Source organism: Strix aluco, chromosome 20 (genome assembly GCF_031877795.1).
Source record: "Strix aluco isolate bStrAlu1 chromosome 20, bStrAlu1.hap1, whole genome shotgun sequence".
Taxonomy (NCBI): Eukaryota; Metazoa; Chordata; class Aves; order Strigiformes; family Strigidae; genus Strix; species Strix aluco.
Window position 1 is genome coordinate 11,045,511 of NC_133950.1, and position 16,261 is coordinate 11,061,771.

Below are 16,261 nucleotides of genomic sequence, written 5' to 3' on the forward strand. Positions count from 1 at the left end.
TGCCATTTCTGCAGACAAGGCAGAAATCAACAAAACATTCCACTTGAGAGCTGAATTGAGTTTGAACACAATCATCTATAGCTAGAGAAACACATTCCCTTGGGCTTTTTCCTATCCGACAGAATATAATGGTGCACAGAACCGCCTGCAGCAACTACAAGATGACAGTTGCAAGCGCAATCCATTTATTTCTGCATCACAGCTATGACAGCTCCCAAACGAGAGTGAAGGGGGCTCCTCCAGCAGCCCTGGCCAGCCTCCCACTTACCTAACGTTTCACAGCTTGTGTTGCGGGAGCACTGACCACTGTCACGATCCAGAGAGGAGAGTTGCTCGTCAGACTTGCTGAGTTTGCCGATGCTACTGCATGGCGAGAGGCGCGGAGATTCCCCCCCATAGGAGTGGCTTCCACCAGACAACCTTCGCTGGGCATAGCAGTCAACATCAAAATCCTTAAGCAAAAAAAAAAAATCAAATCAAACCACTGTCATTCTTGGCAGCTTGCTAGCAAGATGCAGCTCGAGGAGCAAACACCTCACAGCTGCGTTAAGTAAACCAGGAGGGGAGAGGATCAGTGCTGCTAGCCCTCTCTAGTCAGACAAGCTCATCAGGACCACAGCAATGTGTAAAGCAAACCCAGCCATTTACAACCTCATAAACCCCAGACTAGCACAAACGATGGAATATGACTAACATACACAGTCCCAAGTTGTCCATTTTTCTACCAGAAAATTTACAAATTTCCCCAAAGCACCAGCAGTGGTCAGAGCAGTTGCTCGAACTACTGCTTGGGTTAAAAGGTGTTTTAAATTGTGACTGGATGAAGACAGACTTCTGATCTCAATGTGCCACACACTCCCTTGGCCTGTAGACCTTGGTGAGACCTCGGCAAGCTCAGCCAGTCGTGCTATACCCTGATCTGATCGACACGGCAGCACTCAACAGCTCACATCATCACACTCTGCCACACCTCAAGGCAACAAAGTTTGTAGCAATTTGTTAATTAAATCCAACAATGTAAAAAAAAAAAAAAAAGAAGCTGTTCACATTATTTATGATACTGATGTTCCTGCCACTGAAAGTCCGGCTCCAGAGCTCTCCCATACAGGGCTGTTTGGGACAAGCAGCGGCGTGCAGGGAACTGTGCGGCTGCAGGTCATGGCATTTCTCCCGGCTTCTGCTACAGTTCACAGCACGTTTCCCTTGGCTTTCACAAAGGGGTTATGCCATTACCTGTCTGTTGATTCCAACAGGTAAACTGGACCCACTGGTGGCTCGACTCATGGGGGCCACAACTGCCACTCTGGTTGGGGAAGGTGCTGACTGCCGTTTCTTAGGGGGCAATGCTGGTGGAGGGCTGCAAGACACAACAGGCATTGATGCTTCCATTACTCTTCCAGCAAAAAGACTTTTAGAGGCTTCATGAGCTTGTTTTCCAGAAAGCCTTTGACTTGCCAAGCTCAAAGCTCACAGGTTTTTGTCCAAAGCTGGCCAGGAGCTATTTAGCAAAGTGTATCCACTTAAATATTAATTTAAGAATACTCTCACAGGTAAGGTCCTGTTCAGTGATTTATTTTTAAGGCTGGAAAAGGCTCAAACAAAAACAATTGCTGTTTTAAAAATTATTTTTAATAGAGATAATTAGCATGGTAATTATTTCTTAATAAAAGTGGCAAAAATCCAAATTAAATGTTTTGGTTGACCCAAATATTGTTTCCATTCACAGAAGTCCCTCCTCCTCAAACCTTCCAGCTTTGAAAATGTTCAAAGTTTTGAAAATTTACAGGACAGGAAAATTCTTTTTCTGGCCTTTTACTTTCCTGGTGAACTTCAGGGAACAAGATGGTCAGTGTTGCTCTCACCACGTATACTGTGAGGGCCCATGTTTTGGCATTAAGCACATTAGCAGTAACTAGTGAGATTTTAAACACCGTACTTCTAGTTTTTGCTTCTAATGACACAATTCTGGTAACCGTCAAGCCTGCGAGGTTCCCAAGAGCACACATATTCTGTTCCTGGAACGTACCAGGAAATTTTTATATAACCCATGAGAATTCATAAAATACATAGAAATGTGATTCTTTTTGCCAGCCACAGCCATTGATGGCACATTTTCAAATTAGCACACGACATGTATTTTTCACACCATCCATTAGCACCAGTACTAGAGAAGAAAAACATCCTACACACAGACCAAAAACCTGCAAACTGGGGGTTTTCTCCTCCTTCTCAAAATAGAACATAGAAACTTTCATGTGGTTACTCATAGAACAGGGTAAGAACAACCAGGCAAAAGCTATTGGCTCCTTTCACTCTTAAGCTGATAAGCAATGCAGAACAGCCTGGATCTGCAGGACAGATTGATAACTGCCAGCTGAGGCTAACAGAACATTTCCCATCGGATACAACAGCACAAGACACTGTTGTACAGTGAGGTACTCACAAAGTTTTAAAAAAGGTTCTTGCACATTTATGTGATGCCTCTCATGCATGGATCTCAGGGCATGGCACCATCCTCACATCAAAAGAAGGAAAGGAAAACACAGATAATGAAGGGTATTGCTCAAAACAAGACATAGAGAATACAAAGTCATAAACAGAGTCCAGGAGCAGGGAGGAATTACTCTGGAGGACAGGAAATGAAGAGGCATCACTAACCCTCCTCATGACCTCTTTTATGCATATTTTGTAAGATTGTTTAGAAAACAAGAAGCTGGTAAGAGCCACCGGTATTCTTCAGTCAGCTAGTTGGCCAGTAGTACCTGTTTTCTGCCACACGAATGCTAGGCAAAGGGGGTTTAGGAGGTGCAACTTCTTCATCCATGGAGTCAGTCAGTAGCTCGTTGGATTGAGTCAGATTAGTTGTTTTGTTGAGGATCTCCATTTCTCGGTCTGTAAGGGGAAGTTCCGATGGGCTGCAACAAGCAAAACACAGATTGTAAATCATAAAACACTGTTGGAATGCAGCATGCTGACAGATTAATACATATTTTAAATCATATGAGAGACACCTACAGCAGAAGGCAGAATTTGCATCTGCAGGTGGAATTCCATGTGTATGCAGAATACAATGTGCACGTGTCATGGCCAAGTGGTGTTTCATTGCCAGATTTTGGTATCTTCCCTATCATAGCATATTCTCTTTAAGTGGTCCCACTGTAATGGATGAAGCAACATAACACTATGCTACCCTCTGTGAAGAATAACTGAATCCTTTAATTCAACTGTCAGTAGCTGGAAATTATCCCTTCTGTATTAGTCCTGCACACAGGAGAAATCCTCGTCAGTGACTCACCTGTCAGATTTACATGCTGGTAAACTGGGTTTAACTGGGCTTGTGGGAGAGGGATGCTCCTGCTTTTCAATAGTGAGTCTGACCAGCTCCTGATGGATGGAGAGAAGAAAAAAAGAATAATCATTATTTGTTGAATGCTGCATTCAAACATCCTAGGACAGAAAGGGGTGCTACTGCAGTAAACTCTGGGTTACCCAGGTTATGGATTAATGCTGGCATGGACACAGAGAGCGCTGAGCTGGGTGTACGTCTGGTACAGAGCCATACAAACGATGCAGCACTGCTTCTAAGGAGCAGCGTGCACCCAGCAGTAGTTTAGCCATAGCTGAGTTAAGTTCATAAAGCCTGGCCCTATGGGGATTCTGCACAAACTCATGTATGTGTCTTTTTGCTGTGCTTCCTCTTTCCTCTACTGTCACAGATGTGTTCCAGTCCCCACAACACCCTAGATAATAGCAAATTAACTTTACATACATAAACGTAAGTACAGAAAAGTCTTACACTGTGGGGTACTTCACCTAGCCAGTAAAAACATGAAATTTTTTTTGTATTTTATAAATAAGTATTTGTTTCAAAAAGCAAGTTCTCTGTAAGATGCCCAACAACAAATTAAATAGCGAACACCTTTATTAAAAGGCCTGCTTCCCCTGAAGCCATCTTTTAACATGCTAGCAATAGAAGTCTTAATCATTCAAGGAACTACTGTAGTGTATCTGTTATAGGCAGATAAGGTTCTGGATAAAGAGATAAGGGCATGATAATCCTGAACTACAAGTCTGCCAGCAGTCAAAACAACAATCATTCACGCCAGAAAGATGGGAGAGAACGTTTTATGGATGTCTGAGGCCAACAAATAGATCTACTGCTCACAGATATAAATACATGCCCTCTTACAGGCAGGCTGGAAAACTGGCTGTGCTTCCTGACAGTATTTGCTTCCCAGCATATTATGCAAAGGAAACCATATGGGATAAATTTTTTTTTTTTTTTTAAAGCAGCCTGAATTAGTGTCATCATTCCAGTATCATCTTCACGTCCATGTCTGTTGAGCTTGGAAACAACTGTCACTGCTCTCTCAATGCAATAACTGCAACTGGAATGTTGTCGTCATCATCCTTCCAAGGAAGGGAAATATTCTCGTTCTTGTATTTTTATATAAGGCTCTGTTTAAAGTTGAACTGCCATGGGTCAACACGCGCACAACAAGAGGAATAAAGTACTGCACTGGATGTGCAAAGGATGGCAAACACAGTCCAAGTGTCCACCACAGCTGATTTTGATTTCGATGTTCTACTTCTGTTCTTGGTGAGCTTGTGCTCAAAAATAACGTACACCATGTCAACCAAAACCATGACAAAACACTCAGCTTTCCCGAAGCTGTCCTGGAAAATCCCACACGTGGGGAAGGAAGAGAGCACAAACAGATGTCCATGCGGGCTAATGCTGTGAAGATGTTCCTGTCTGAGACAGATAGGCAAGAGCGCTGGTGAGGAACAATGTGTTCTGAGATGTGCCCTGATGAGAAAAAGCACAGCACCAAGCTGACCACCGCAGACCAGCCTGGCCAGCTCCCACCTCCAAAGAGGGCTGTGTCCCCCAGAGGGGAAATACTCCGCAACAAGGGTCAAAAGACCAACAGGGCTTTTGACAATCTATCAGCTCCACTGTGGTAACGTACGTTACACAGTATTTAGAAAAGTAAAATAATCAAGGCCCTTCAATCACAGAACTACAGTGGTAACACAGACACTGAACTAACTTCAGACTTCTCTGCCGAGTGTCTCCAGTTACTCAACAGAAACTATTTTTTTAAAACGTACTTTTCTCTGTTCATCTTCTCTTTCAGGATGAACAATCTTTAATTAAGAACTTGCTATTTCTTTTAGACTTTAGAAATTCCCCTATAAAGTTTATAGAACATCACTAGGAAAAACAACCATAGGACCTAGGAGCCTACAAACCCCAAACAAGGCTTTTCTGTAAATTGGACAATTTGGAAATTACACAGTGACACCATTTGACTCTTCTGGCTGCAGCTAGCACCACGCTCCAAGTCACCGTCAGGAGTGAGTGTCGACACAACAGATTGCCACCTTCCTGCCCTCTGCACCAACTTCCACTGCTGAAAATGTTTCTGGAGAGTCATTCACTTTAACGGACTCAGTGTCGGACCCTGCGGGGCTGTCGGGTACTTGCCAGCAAGAACAGTGACTCCACACAATGTGTAAGAGCATAATAAGGGAAATAAAATATATGGGCACTCGAACCAAAAGCCAAAATACTCCTTAAACATCTCACTGAAAGGGCTATGGAAGGGAAAATGTAACATCTCCTTTTCCTCACCTTTCTTCACCACGTTTAACACCTTAAACCAAACCAAGGCCAGTGCTGCAGACCACAGTGGTGGCAGCTGTGCCACAGCGGAGCTGACGAGCCGGTGACACTTGGGGCTAAAGTGCTCAGTTTTCCTATGTTGCCAGTCGTAATGAACACCTGCTCGTTCACCATATGGGAGTGTAGGTTACAACAGGGGAGAAAAACAATCAAATTTAGCTCAAGAGTATCTTTAGAATGATTCAAACCATCGTGGATGGGAAAAAAAAAACCCAAAACACCTCCTACCAGAGACACCAATGTATGATTGCCAGTACTTGAGAGGATCACTTTTTCCTCTAAACTTTGACAAATACCACCACATTCCCTGGACTCTGACTTTTTCTCCTGTCTACTAACTCCAAAATGAGAACTAGCGTTTGAAGATCAAGCCAAGATCTTTAGTGTACACACAGAAGTAATCAGCATGCAACCGAGCCAGATGCACATTATGCTATTCCTTATCAGCAAGTAAAAAGATTCCTGAAGCAGTAATTAGAGATAATTAATGCCTCTCTACAAACTTATGCTACTTCAGCAAGCTGGAAATTCCAAAATGAGATGGATTTTTAAGAAGTTACGTAATCAAAACAAGGAATTTTCTTCTCTTTTTATACATGCCTAGCAAGGCACTAAAACCTGAGATCAAAACAGCAAGTGACACCAGTGAACAAGCAAGTCCCTTACGCTCAATTCTGAAAATAAAGGGGGAAGTAAGCACTGAAATGTGGAAGTGGATCTTGTGTGATCTGCCAGAAAAACAAAAAAGGCTCTCCACAGCAGAGAAGTGTCCCGCTTCTCAGTTCTGCTTCCAGATCTGAAGGCTGGCTTGGCCCTTCTAAAATAAACCTTGTGCCTCACTATGCAGTAGGAGATGAGTGCACGCCGCTTCCAAATGCTGACCTGTTGATGGGCAGACACATTCACATCTACCCAGACAGCCACACATCTGCTCTGACCATGCTCCAAGCTGACCAGACATAAGCCAGCTCCAACTGGAAGGCCAAAATAACTTCTAATCTAACAACAAAGTAGAGACTGATATAGCCATGCCACTCAGCAGGGCTTAACAGTTCAGGCTTAGCACTGTATAGACACGCCTGCATCGCTTCCAGCCTAGGCTGGCTCGCAGCGCGGGCAGAGCAGGCAGCCGAGCCCTTCCACCCATCGCACGGGCACGCTACTGTGGCTGGAAGGCAACAGGTAACGGGGGTTTAAATATTGCTCGAAGTGAAAGGGCAGCGAGCGTCCAAGTCTCATGCAACGAGACCACACAACTCTATCCTGGATCTGGTGATAACACGGCTCTCCACGGGATTGTGCAGATTCATTAAGTGATAAGAGAGCGAACTGTCTCGCTATTTGCTGGGGTATTACAGTTCAGATACCACAGCGCAGTTTTTCACGTACTGCAAATTGCTGCTACATTCCAACACTAACAGCAGCTGAGACTTCAGGCTAAGCTCTTTTTCTCTATCCTGCTGTGCAAATTTAAGACCAGCTTTACTTTTCAAATCTGGAGCTTAAAGTTAAAGGGCATATTGTGTAAAATAATCCTGGAAAATCTGTCTTCTTTAGGTGATGGGAATGTTTTGTTTCAAAGGTATTTGTTTAAAAGGCTCAATAAGTAATAGTAGATTTTAGTATTTGTGTCTGAGTAACATTAAAGAGATATTCAGAGCATGCAAACACCACACCAAGACTCCTGAAAACACGATAGTCAAAACTTGGGAGATCCACTTCATTTTTGCATTCAGCTCCAGTTAATAAAAACTAAGCTGGGTTTGAGTGAAAGAGGCCTGTTCCTGATACACTAATCCAGGTGAAACACCTGCTGCAGTTCTTAAAACATTACGCCAGCTTTCCTTCTGTACTTGATCTAAACATTCCCCTTTCAGATTCAGCCCTGCTGTTGAAAGAGGCTTAACTTTCTCTACAGTTTGCAAAATAAGATTCCCAGGAGATATGACAGTCTCTCTGCTGCTGCCCCGAGCCCAGGTCAAGCAAACTTAACTGTGGTGCTAGGACAGCTGAATGAACAGTCTCTGTGGCCATCAGCCCAGAGACAAGCCTGGGAAACAGAAATAATGGGTACCAAAAGCTTACCAGGAGGTAGAAGGAAAGCCAACAGCTTTCCCCAGGGTGGGGCAGGGAAGGAATGCTATAAGCAGGTCTCACAAAGGATACAAAGGTTTCTGTTAAACGCTTCCATTAGTTATGTAAAATTAATCTCCAGAAAACTGAGCTTAGCTCATCACCTGTTCCACACCCTAATCCAACTGCTGAAAGCAGTGATGTATCACTGACGAATCCCTTGAAATTTATGTTAAAAGATGGAGCTAGAGTCTTTAATTCTCTGTGGGCATTGACAGGAAGCATTTCCATTCTACTTGCCCTAGACAGAAAATAGGCAAAGTCTTGTCTTCTAATCTGCACGGGAGACTGGGAGACTGGGAATGACTTGCTGAAAATTTAATACAATGCTCAATAAAGATTTATTGCTTCTTCCAATTCACCCAAATGCCAGGGCGAGCATTTCAGAAGTGCACACCAATAGCCCAACTGTTTGTGCTAGTCCTTAACCAGCACTCCAAGCAGGATCCTTTCACTTACGGAGCAGTTGATTTAAGAGCTAGTTTACTGAAGGCAAGGATAGGATCTTTACATTTTACCTGCACTTAAAAACCTCTTTCAACTAGATCTTTTCTAAAATACATTATTATATACTTTATATTATATAATTTACAATCTTTGTCTCATGTACCTTGACTCCATCCAGAACAGCTTTTATGACACCCTTCACTGTTGTCACCATCTCCTTGTCTTCTGAGTTCACACCTTCCAGCATCACTTGATCAGACCAGCGAATTAGATTGGCCAGACTCTGGTACACACGGCTATAGCAGGACGAGATGGCAGAGCTGGACGACAGGGGAGGAAATAGTTGAGAAAAAAGAACAAAATGAAATTATGGAGATACTATCAAATGGTAAGAGAGTGCTTGATTTAAAGTGCATTTTACACTGTTAAAAATGTGATTGTTCTCCTTTTCTCTCTGACATTCGGAATTTGTGCCTGGGTTTCTCCTCTGCTGCAGTAGCTCTCCAGTTCCCAGCACCAAAGGGGATGACAGTGCAATCAACAGTTCATTCTCAGTTAATAGAATGAATTATCTGGGCTGCAGGTTAACACAGCTATGCTAAAAAGAACATGCTTTCCATTTTAATTTACAGCTCCATCCTATGCCTTAACTTCAAAGGTAAATATTTAAGTCCTGTAGTTATGTCTAAGTTATATTATTTCAGTATTATCTATGATTTCCTTCTTCCTTATTAACTCTCCCCAAAAATGTCTTGGATAATTGAGAGCTGACTGTATTCATTCCTTTACAAATCATTTCCTCACTGTTTATAATGCCTGAAAACATGTAATTAAAACCTCCTTCTTTACAGAAATAGAACTGAATGAATTTCAGGTTTGGAAGAGGAAGGGTGTTGCTTTGTTTTGTTTTTAATGAGAAACAGAATTGAAGCTATTGTTCTGAAGGGCAAAAAAAAAAAAAAAGAATTTTGGAAGGATGACAAATCTAAATAAAAGTTAACTGTAACAACAGTGCTCACAGGCATTTTCCTGGCCATTCTGAAAACACTTACTTCATTACTAAACAGGGTGTGTTAATAGTAGTGCTGATGGCAATGCTTCAACAATTCTTTGTAAAGTTAAATCAATTTCAAACTGCATCAAAACCATAAACAGATAAGAGAAGGTGTAATCTTGCAATCATTACTGATACAAGTGTTCCAAATCTTCCCATTTCTCTGGTACCCATTTTACACTGGCTTAACTCCAGTAATTTCATTATCTGTGAGAAGAGAATCAAGCCCACAAGCTTCAATGACATTATTTAGGTGAATGAAGTTTGCAGAACTGGGGAAAGAACTGTTGTCAACTTACAACCAGGGGGATACAAACAACAGCAAGTACTTTTTTGTTTAGTTGATTTTTTTTCTTTAAAGCATGCTGCTTGCCATTTGTTCCAATTTCAAATGAAATTAGCTTGGTAGGAGATATTTCCTAAACAGGGCCCTCCCCCATCTCTTTCTAAGGCTTTGATTTCTCTGCCATTAATCTTCAGTCTGCTTCCTTCTAAGGAGGCGGTAATTGAAAGCCCATTTTGTGCTAGATTTAATTACTTTTTTCCTTGATGCAAATGCTTCCCCTAAAGCAAAAAGAAGTCCAACAATAATTGTAGGGCTTTCTTCCACTCTGACACAAGTCTTGCTCACTTTTCTTGAGGGGAAATTGTTATCAAAATCACCCCTTTGGGTCCTGCCACTACTCAAAAAGAAATAAAGTGCATAGGTAGGCATGAAAGAACGTGGCTTTTTGAGAATGCCAGATCCCCTTTTTTAATGTGAGGCTAAACAAGGCAGAATATACATATGGAATCTGTGCTGTAATACATACCATTTCCAGAAAGAGAGACTTCTCTCTATGCAGAGGATTCCATTGACTACAGACTAAGAAAATTCTGCTTCTATACCCTAAATAAGGATATCCAACTGTCAAGGTTGCATTAGTTCACCTCTAAGAGAGAGGGTATAAGGAATTTGAAGGATAGAACTGTCTGAAATACTGCTGCTGCTGAAGACCACTTAGTTGATATTTATTTCCAAATATATTATTGGAAGGAAAGATCACCCAGTGAACACCCAGTGGATACACAAATCAAAGCAAGCAACTATAAAGATGACATGTTCTATCCTAAAAATATTTGCTGACATTTTACATGTTCTCCTGGTGTAAGGGGAAAGTTCATTCTTTCTTTTATTAAGTGAAAGCAGGTGCTTGTCAGGAATTTAATGGCTGTGGGAAACCTGATAGCAACTGAAGAAACTTTTGTGTCTGTATCCAGAAGCCTGATGAATGTTCCCATTCTAACAGCTATTGCTCTCTGTGGTTCTACAGATATAACCTAAATTGGATCTCTCCTGTCCCAGCCACAGCTCTGATGCTCACCCACTGCCTCCTTCATTTTGTACTGTCAGATACAACCCTGGCCTATGCGTTAGGGCCAAACACAGCTAAGCATCTCGTTTGCAAAATATCTGGCACCTTACTGCTGCCTTGACCACGGTATAAACCCTTCTTGCACCAGAACTGAAATAAGCATCCTGAAACAAAAATTTTGAGTACTTGATGGGAAAACAAATAGAAACAGCACAAAACCTGGCAGGATTTCAGGAACCAAACACTTGCATTTCTCTGCCTAGTTTTGTGCTTTTCTCTGTCTGTCCTAATTTTGCTCTTTCTGTATTATTCAACAATGTTTGCTTGTTTTGTGTAAATCCAGTGCTCCAGCATCTATGGGATGAACAGCAGCTATATCTCTAGGGCTTGAGAACTCCACAAATTCTTATAATCCATGCGGAGCTTTGCTTTGGCAAATTTCTACTTCTTTTCTGGCTACAAACCCACTGTCTAACTGGTTAAAGCATAATACATATAATCTGTTAAAACATAAAACAAATAATCTGTTGAGAGTGCACAGGAACGAACTTGGACTGGTTAATCTACTGAAGTACCTCTGTTTACTTCTGTTCTGTATCTGATCCAGTAAAATAAAAAAAAGCAGTTAGGAGTGCAGGCTCAGACTTCTCCAATATCAGGGTGGATAAACTGAACACAAAAAGGGATTACTCTGAAGATAAACTCTTTTTCAGGTAAAAGCTATTGGAATTGTTAGCTTTTAGGATACCATTGTTGAGTGCAGAAACAGTATAGCATCTGCAGAGAATCTCCCACTAGTAAATGATGAATTTCCAAGTTTATGCTAAGAATCAGCCCCTCCTCCTCTCTGAAACCATCCTGATTTGCTTTATCCTTCCAAAGCACGGGCTTTTTCGCAGCAGGGAATCTGCTTTTAAATTATGTTTGAAAACTATCACATAATTAGTAAAAATAACAGTCACTTTATTAGCCACTGCAGCATTTCCTGTCTCCTGCGTGATGCCATTCTTCAGACACAAGAAGGAAAGAAGCTGGGAATCTGCTGGTCTGTCACAGTCCCAAAACCCAAAAAGGAAATTTACCTTTGCTGGATGCGTGGATCAGTTTGCACCAAGGGTAGGATGGCTTCCAGTACTTTACTTGCTGAGCCTGGCAGCATCTCTAACACTTTCTTATCAATTGCCATTTTGTCCACAATAGTCTTAAAGTAGCGCAATGCACTGACAACCTCCTTCTCCTTCTCCTCTAGCCATGATACATTCTAAAGAGAGGGAAAAAAGGAGAGGTATGTTAAAACCTCAGGATTTTTAAGGGCAAGGTTACTTTAACTTACCTGAAGTACAGCAACTCTGAATGAGGTACATTCCATGAGAACTGGAGAAAACCCCTTCTTCCACAAACACTTCCAAATTGAATTACTACTCTTTCAAAAGAACAGTCAGTGAAAAATTGCACCCACACTTTAACTTTCTGAATTACGTGCATTCCAAACTGAAGACTAATCTTGATCAGTTTGAGGCCAAGATTAACACTACTGATGACGTGAAGGGCACTGCTTTGAAACCCACACACCAACTGGGAAGGTGAAAGAAAAAAAAAAAACCCAAGCGAAGATAGTAATGATAACGCAAGAAAGGAAGCAACAACTACTGGTTTTAAATAGAGTTGCACCTCTTCTGCAATCAAAATCCTTTTACCTCAAGCACATCTCACTATCAAAAGGTCTTTTCAATCACTAAATGCAATGGATCAGCCAAAGGAAAAGAGAAAAACAAACCACAATCAGAAAAACTTCCAAACTCCAGAACAATCCAAACAAGACGCCTCCATTCTTGTACCCATCCCTGATAGTTTCAACAACATATGTAGTGTTCACCCTTTCTATTCTGAGTAATTCTGCTGACTCCAATATGTCTACTTGTATGAAAGTGGGCTACAGTCTTGTCTCTATATTCACAAACAAAAAACTCCTTTCTGATCAGTCTCCAATTTAAGTAATTTTGCGATGCTGCTGGAACAAGGCAACTCACACGCTTTCCATGGGGACAGACTGTGAAAGCTAAGTTTTGGCATTTGTGAATGAATGTTGCAGAAGGGAACAATTCATTGGAATAAAGCTGAGTTGTGGTCACCAATTTCCGTGCCACCACCAACACTAGAAGAGGAAATTCAGAAGTGATACATGATATCTTAATGGCATTCTGGACAGGGATATTTTTAAAAGGTTTACCAAAGTATGCCTGGAGGACTTTTAATGCCACAAGTAGTTCCTAAGTGAGATTTAAATTAACTACTGAACACTGCTAGAAAAGGAGCAGAGAGCTTAGCAGAGTCAGGTTTCATCCATTATCTCCTCAGTAAATTCAGCTTCAAGAATTAATGACCTATGGGCATTGTGTGCTCCCCATACTCTTGTCAGCCGTTAAACTACTGCTTTTCTGCAAAATCAGGCCAGCAGCCCAAAAGGTTTTAGGAATAACAATTTATAGGCAGCGCTGGTTAGCAATTTGGGGTGAGTTGCATAAAAAGATTAGAGTCCCAAGTTCCATCTAGCTCCAACTTCAGAAGTCTAAGACCCAATCCAAGATCTGCAAACCACCCTGTCATTTTCCATCTCATCTGGGAAGTGCCCAAACTCCACTGCTGCTTCCACTTTTGACAATACTGCTTGCCAGGCACCTCAAATTCTGCTCCACAGCTTACAGCCACCCCAAAACTCCCTTGCTGGGGAGCATCCTGACAACTCACTGATGTCAAAAATGACATTTCCCATTTTTCAGGCACATGCCCTCACCGCTGCAGTTTATTCCAGGGTATGGAGAGGCTCAGACCCTCCCATGAAGGTTTTGCACTTCATATGAAATGATCACACATTTCAGAGATGAGAGCCCGTATATTCCCTGAGTGAATATGACTATGGCCCAGTGGTCAGAGCTCTCAAACAGAAGTGAAAACATGTGGATTGCAGTTCCTGCTCTGTTGGCTTTTCATGTATTTCATTCAACAATGTTTCCTGTAGAAAGGCTTGCAACTTAATAGCTTAAACACTCTCCTGGTGCATAGGAGGGATGGGCTTGACTCAGAGTTCAGGGCTGAGAATGACAAGTGGAAACACAAATCCTTCTATTGAGCACATCAAGGCATGCAAATCCAGCCACCCGACACTATTTGGGACACAGCCCTTTTTTTGCAACTTCCCTGCTAGCTCTTTGGGTGACATTCCCTAAGAGCACTTTTTTATGAATCCCCTTCTGAGGTCCAAGGGTATGGTACGTATGTGTGTATACAAGGGCACACAAACACACGCAAAGCAAACCTATACATCCTACACAGGACTGCAGGTTCTGCTACAGAGCTCAGATATATAAACGTCAGTTGTTGCTACAAGGCTGAAGTTTCTCACGTTCAGTGCTTTACTCACTGAGGCCTGAGAACAACAGCAATAAATCCAGAGAAAGGAGTAATAACCTGGTGGGATGGATGGATATTAATACATACCAGTGTCTGCATCTCACCAGACAATGATGCTAAGTTTTTCCAGCAAACATTTCAGTGTGTCCCTAAAGCCAAAGTAAGCATGCAGTGGTACACCGCTGGGTTGGCAGAGATGACCTGAATTAATCTCTCATTTAATTTCTCAGTTGAGGTGAACTTGCCCCAGCAGCTACCTTACCCCAGTGAGAGCACGGGTCGGCAAGTGTGGGAGCTGCTAAAGCAGCAGGACCATTTGATTCACCCATTTCCCTTCTGGGCACTAAATGAAATAAACTTAACACTCAGGCAAAACAGCATCTCCTCTCCACTCCCCTGCCTGCCTGACACATACAGATATTTTTGAAGTTTTCCCTTAAATAATCATTACAAATGCATCATGTATGAGATACAGCTGACCCAGAAAGGGTTACAGCAAGCTGCACAGAATACATGTGATTACAAAAGCTGGAACAGTCTCTTTTTCCCCTGCACTTTGTCAGTGAAAAACCTATTGTGACTTTGCAATAGTGTTGAAGGACACTACCGTTCCTACAATATGCCCCACGATAAGAATCAAAGACAAGGTCCAGGGGACAAAAGGAGGCTGTGAAAAAAACTCCCCCTATACTATAAAGTGGAAGAGGAGAAGAAGATGTCTGCATGGGTTGAGCATAACCTTCAGGTTACATGTAGTGATTTTACATTAATTTTTGGTATTGCTATTTCTGCTCTACAGTGATTATCTACTTCAAGAGTATAAAAATAGCATCTTAAGAGGGCGTAAAGGATGATATTTGGTTTATCAAGTGTGTCTTCTGACAGAAAATCTCCTGTTTGTCAACTGATGTCTATATTCCAGTGAGAGAACCTGGTGACAATCCAGGCATACCCTCTTCCCCGCTCCCTCCACACGAAGCTAATGAGCTGACTACATCCAAATAACTGATTAGCTGAACAATAGCTATTAAAATAAGGAATGAACCAGAAATCAACAATATTTCACAGTATAAAAATATATCCAGCTTAAATAATCATGTATGGTAATAAAAATTATCGCAAGTGTTTCGTTTTCCAATAAAAAAATCTCAATCTGTACATAAAAAAGGTTTTATACGTTCAGCATGCCTTATCAGTATCAGCCTCTTGCATTGTTTTTTAGAGGAAACAAAGAAAAGCAAACACTTCGCCTATTATTAACATGCTGATATATATTTGCTATAGAATAGCATTTTGAAAAGGGCTCTTCATTTTCTCACTTATTTAATTTGTGGTCACACATAAATTTAAAGGAAGGCCTCTAAATTTTCTCAATATACCATCGTGAAACATTGTTGGAATAAAAGCCTTCAAGGAGTACTCTCAGATTTTTTACTTTTGTTTTTTAGTACCAGTCAGCAATGAAGGAGCTTGGCTCCTTAGAAAGCATATCCATAGCTTCCTGGTAAAAAATACAGCCTGGGAAATAAAAGCCTCATCATCTTCCACCTGATGGTGCAGAAGAGGGCTAGGAAGCCCTGCAGCAACTTCTCTGGGTGTTAAGCACATCACATGGCATAAGATAACTGTATCTTGCTGACTGCTCTCAATAACACTACAACAATCCTCAGCAGAGATAATTAAAAGAGTTTGCATGTCTGGCGCTGAACATTGGATGAGACTTTCAACAACAACTGGGAAAGATTTTGTATTATCATAAATAACCTCAACTGTTCTTAACTTTTGGCTTAGATTTATACTTGAAAACTGACTGCAACAGTATTGTTAGAGAGATAGTCTCCAGCCTACATAATCAGGTCACAACAGCAGAGGAGATAACACTTTGATAGGTTTGTGCTGGGAAGGAGCGGTGACCTCAGCTCTTCGAGGACTTGAGGTACGTTGGGGCTGAGGAACGGTGTGCTGCAATCAGCAGCTGCTTGAACGCATCTGTTTGACTCTCCCTGCTGATGTCATCAGAGATTGAGCACATCTTTGGACCAACTTCAAGGATTTGCTCGCCTGGGTTTTGGGGTTTTTAAAAGGATCACACCCCAAAGCCAGGCAGTTATTTGGAAGCTGTAAGCATAACCATAGGGTGTGCATGTGGGGAGGATGTGTCAGGCCATACAC

At 41.8% G+C, this 16,261-nt stretch overlaps 1 protein-coding gene across 8 annotated transcripts in view; it reads right to left on the reverse strand.

Moving 5' to 3' along the window:
• The window catches only part of RAPGEF1 (Rap guanine nucleotide exchange factor 1), an 89,249-nt gene that overhangs the window by 38,413 nt on the left and 34,575 nt on the right, over positions 1–16,261 (reverse strand). For all 8 annotated transcript variants that reach the window (XM_074845842.1, XM_074845841.1, XM_074845839.1 and 5 more), the window contains 6 exons: positions 11,761–11,939; positions 8,433–8,589; positions 3,296–3,384; positions 2,763–2,915; positions 1,234–1,357; positions 269–452 (listed from right to left, as the gene is read on the reverse strand). In XM_074845842.1, coding sequence (XP_074701943.1) covers positions 269–452; positions 1,234–1,357; positions 2,763–2,915; positions 3,296–3,384; positions 8,433–8,589; positions 11,761–11,939 — 886 coding nt within the window. The remainder of the gene's footprint in view (positions 1–268; positions 453–1,233; positions 1,358–2,762; positions 2,916–3,295; positions 3,385–8,432; positions 8,590–11,760; positions 11,940–16,261) is intronic.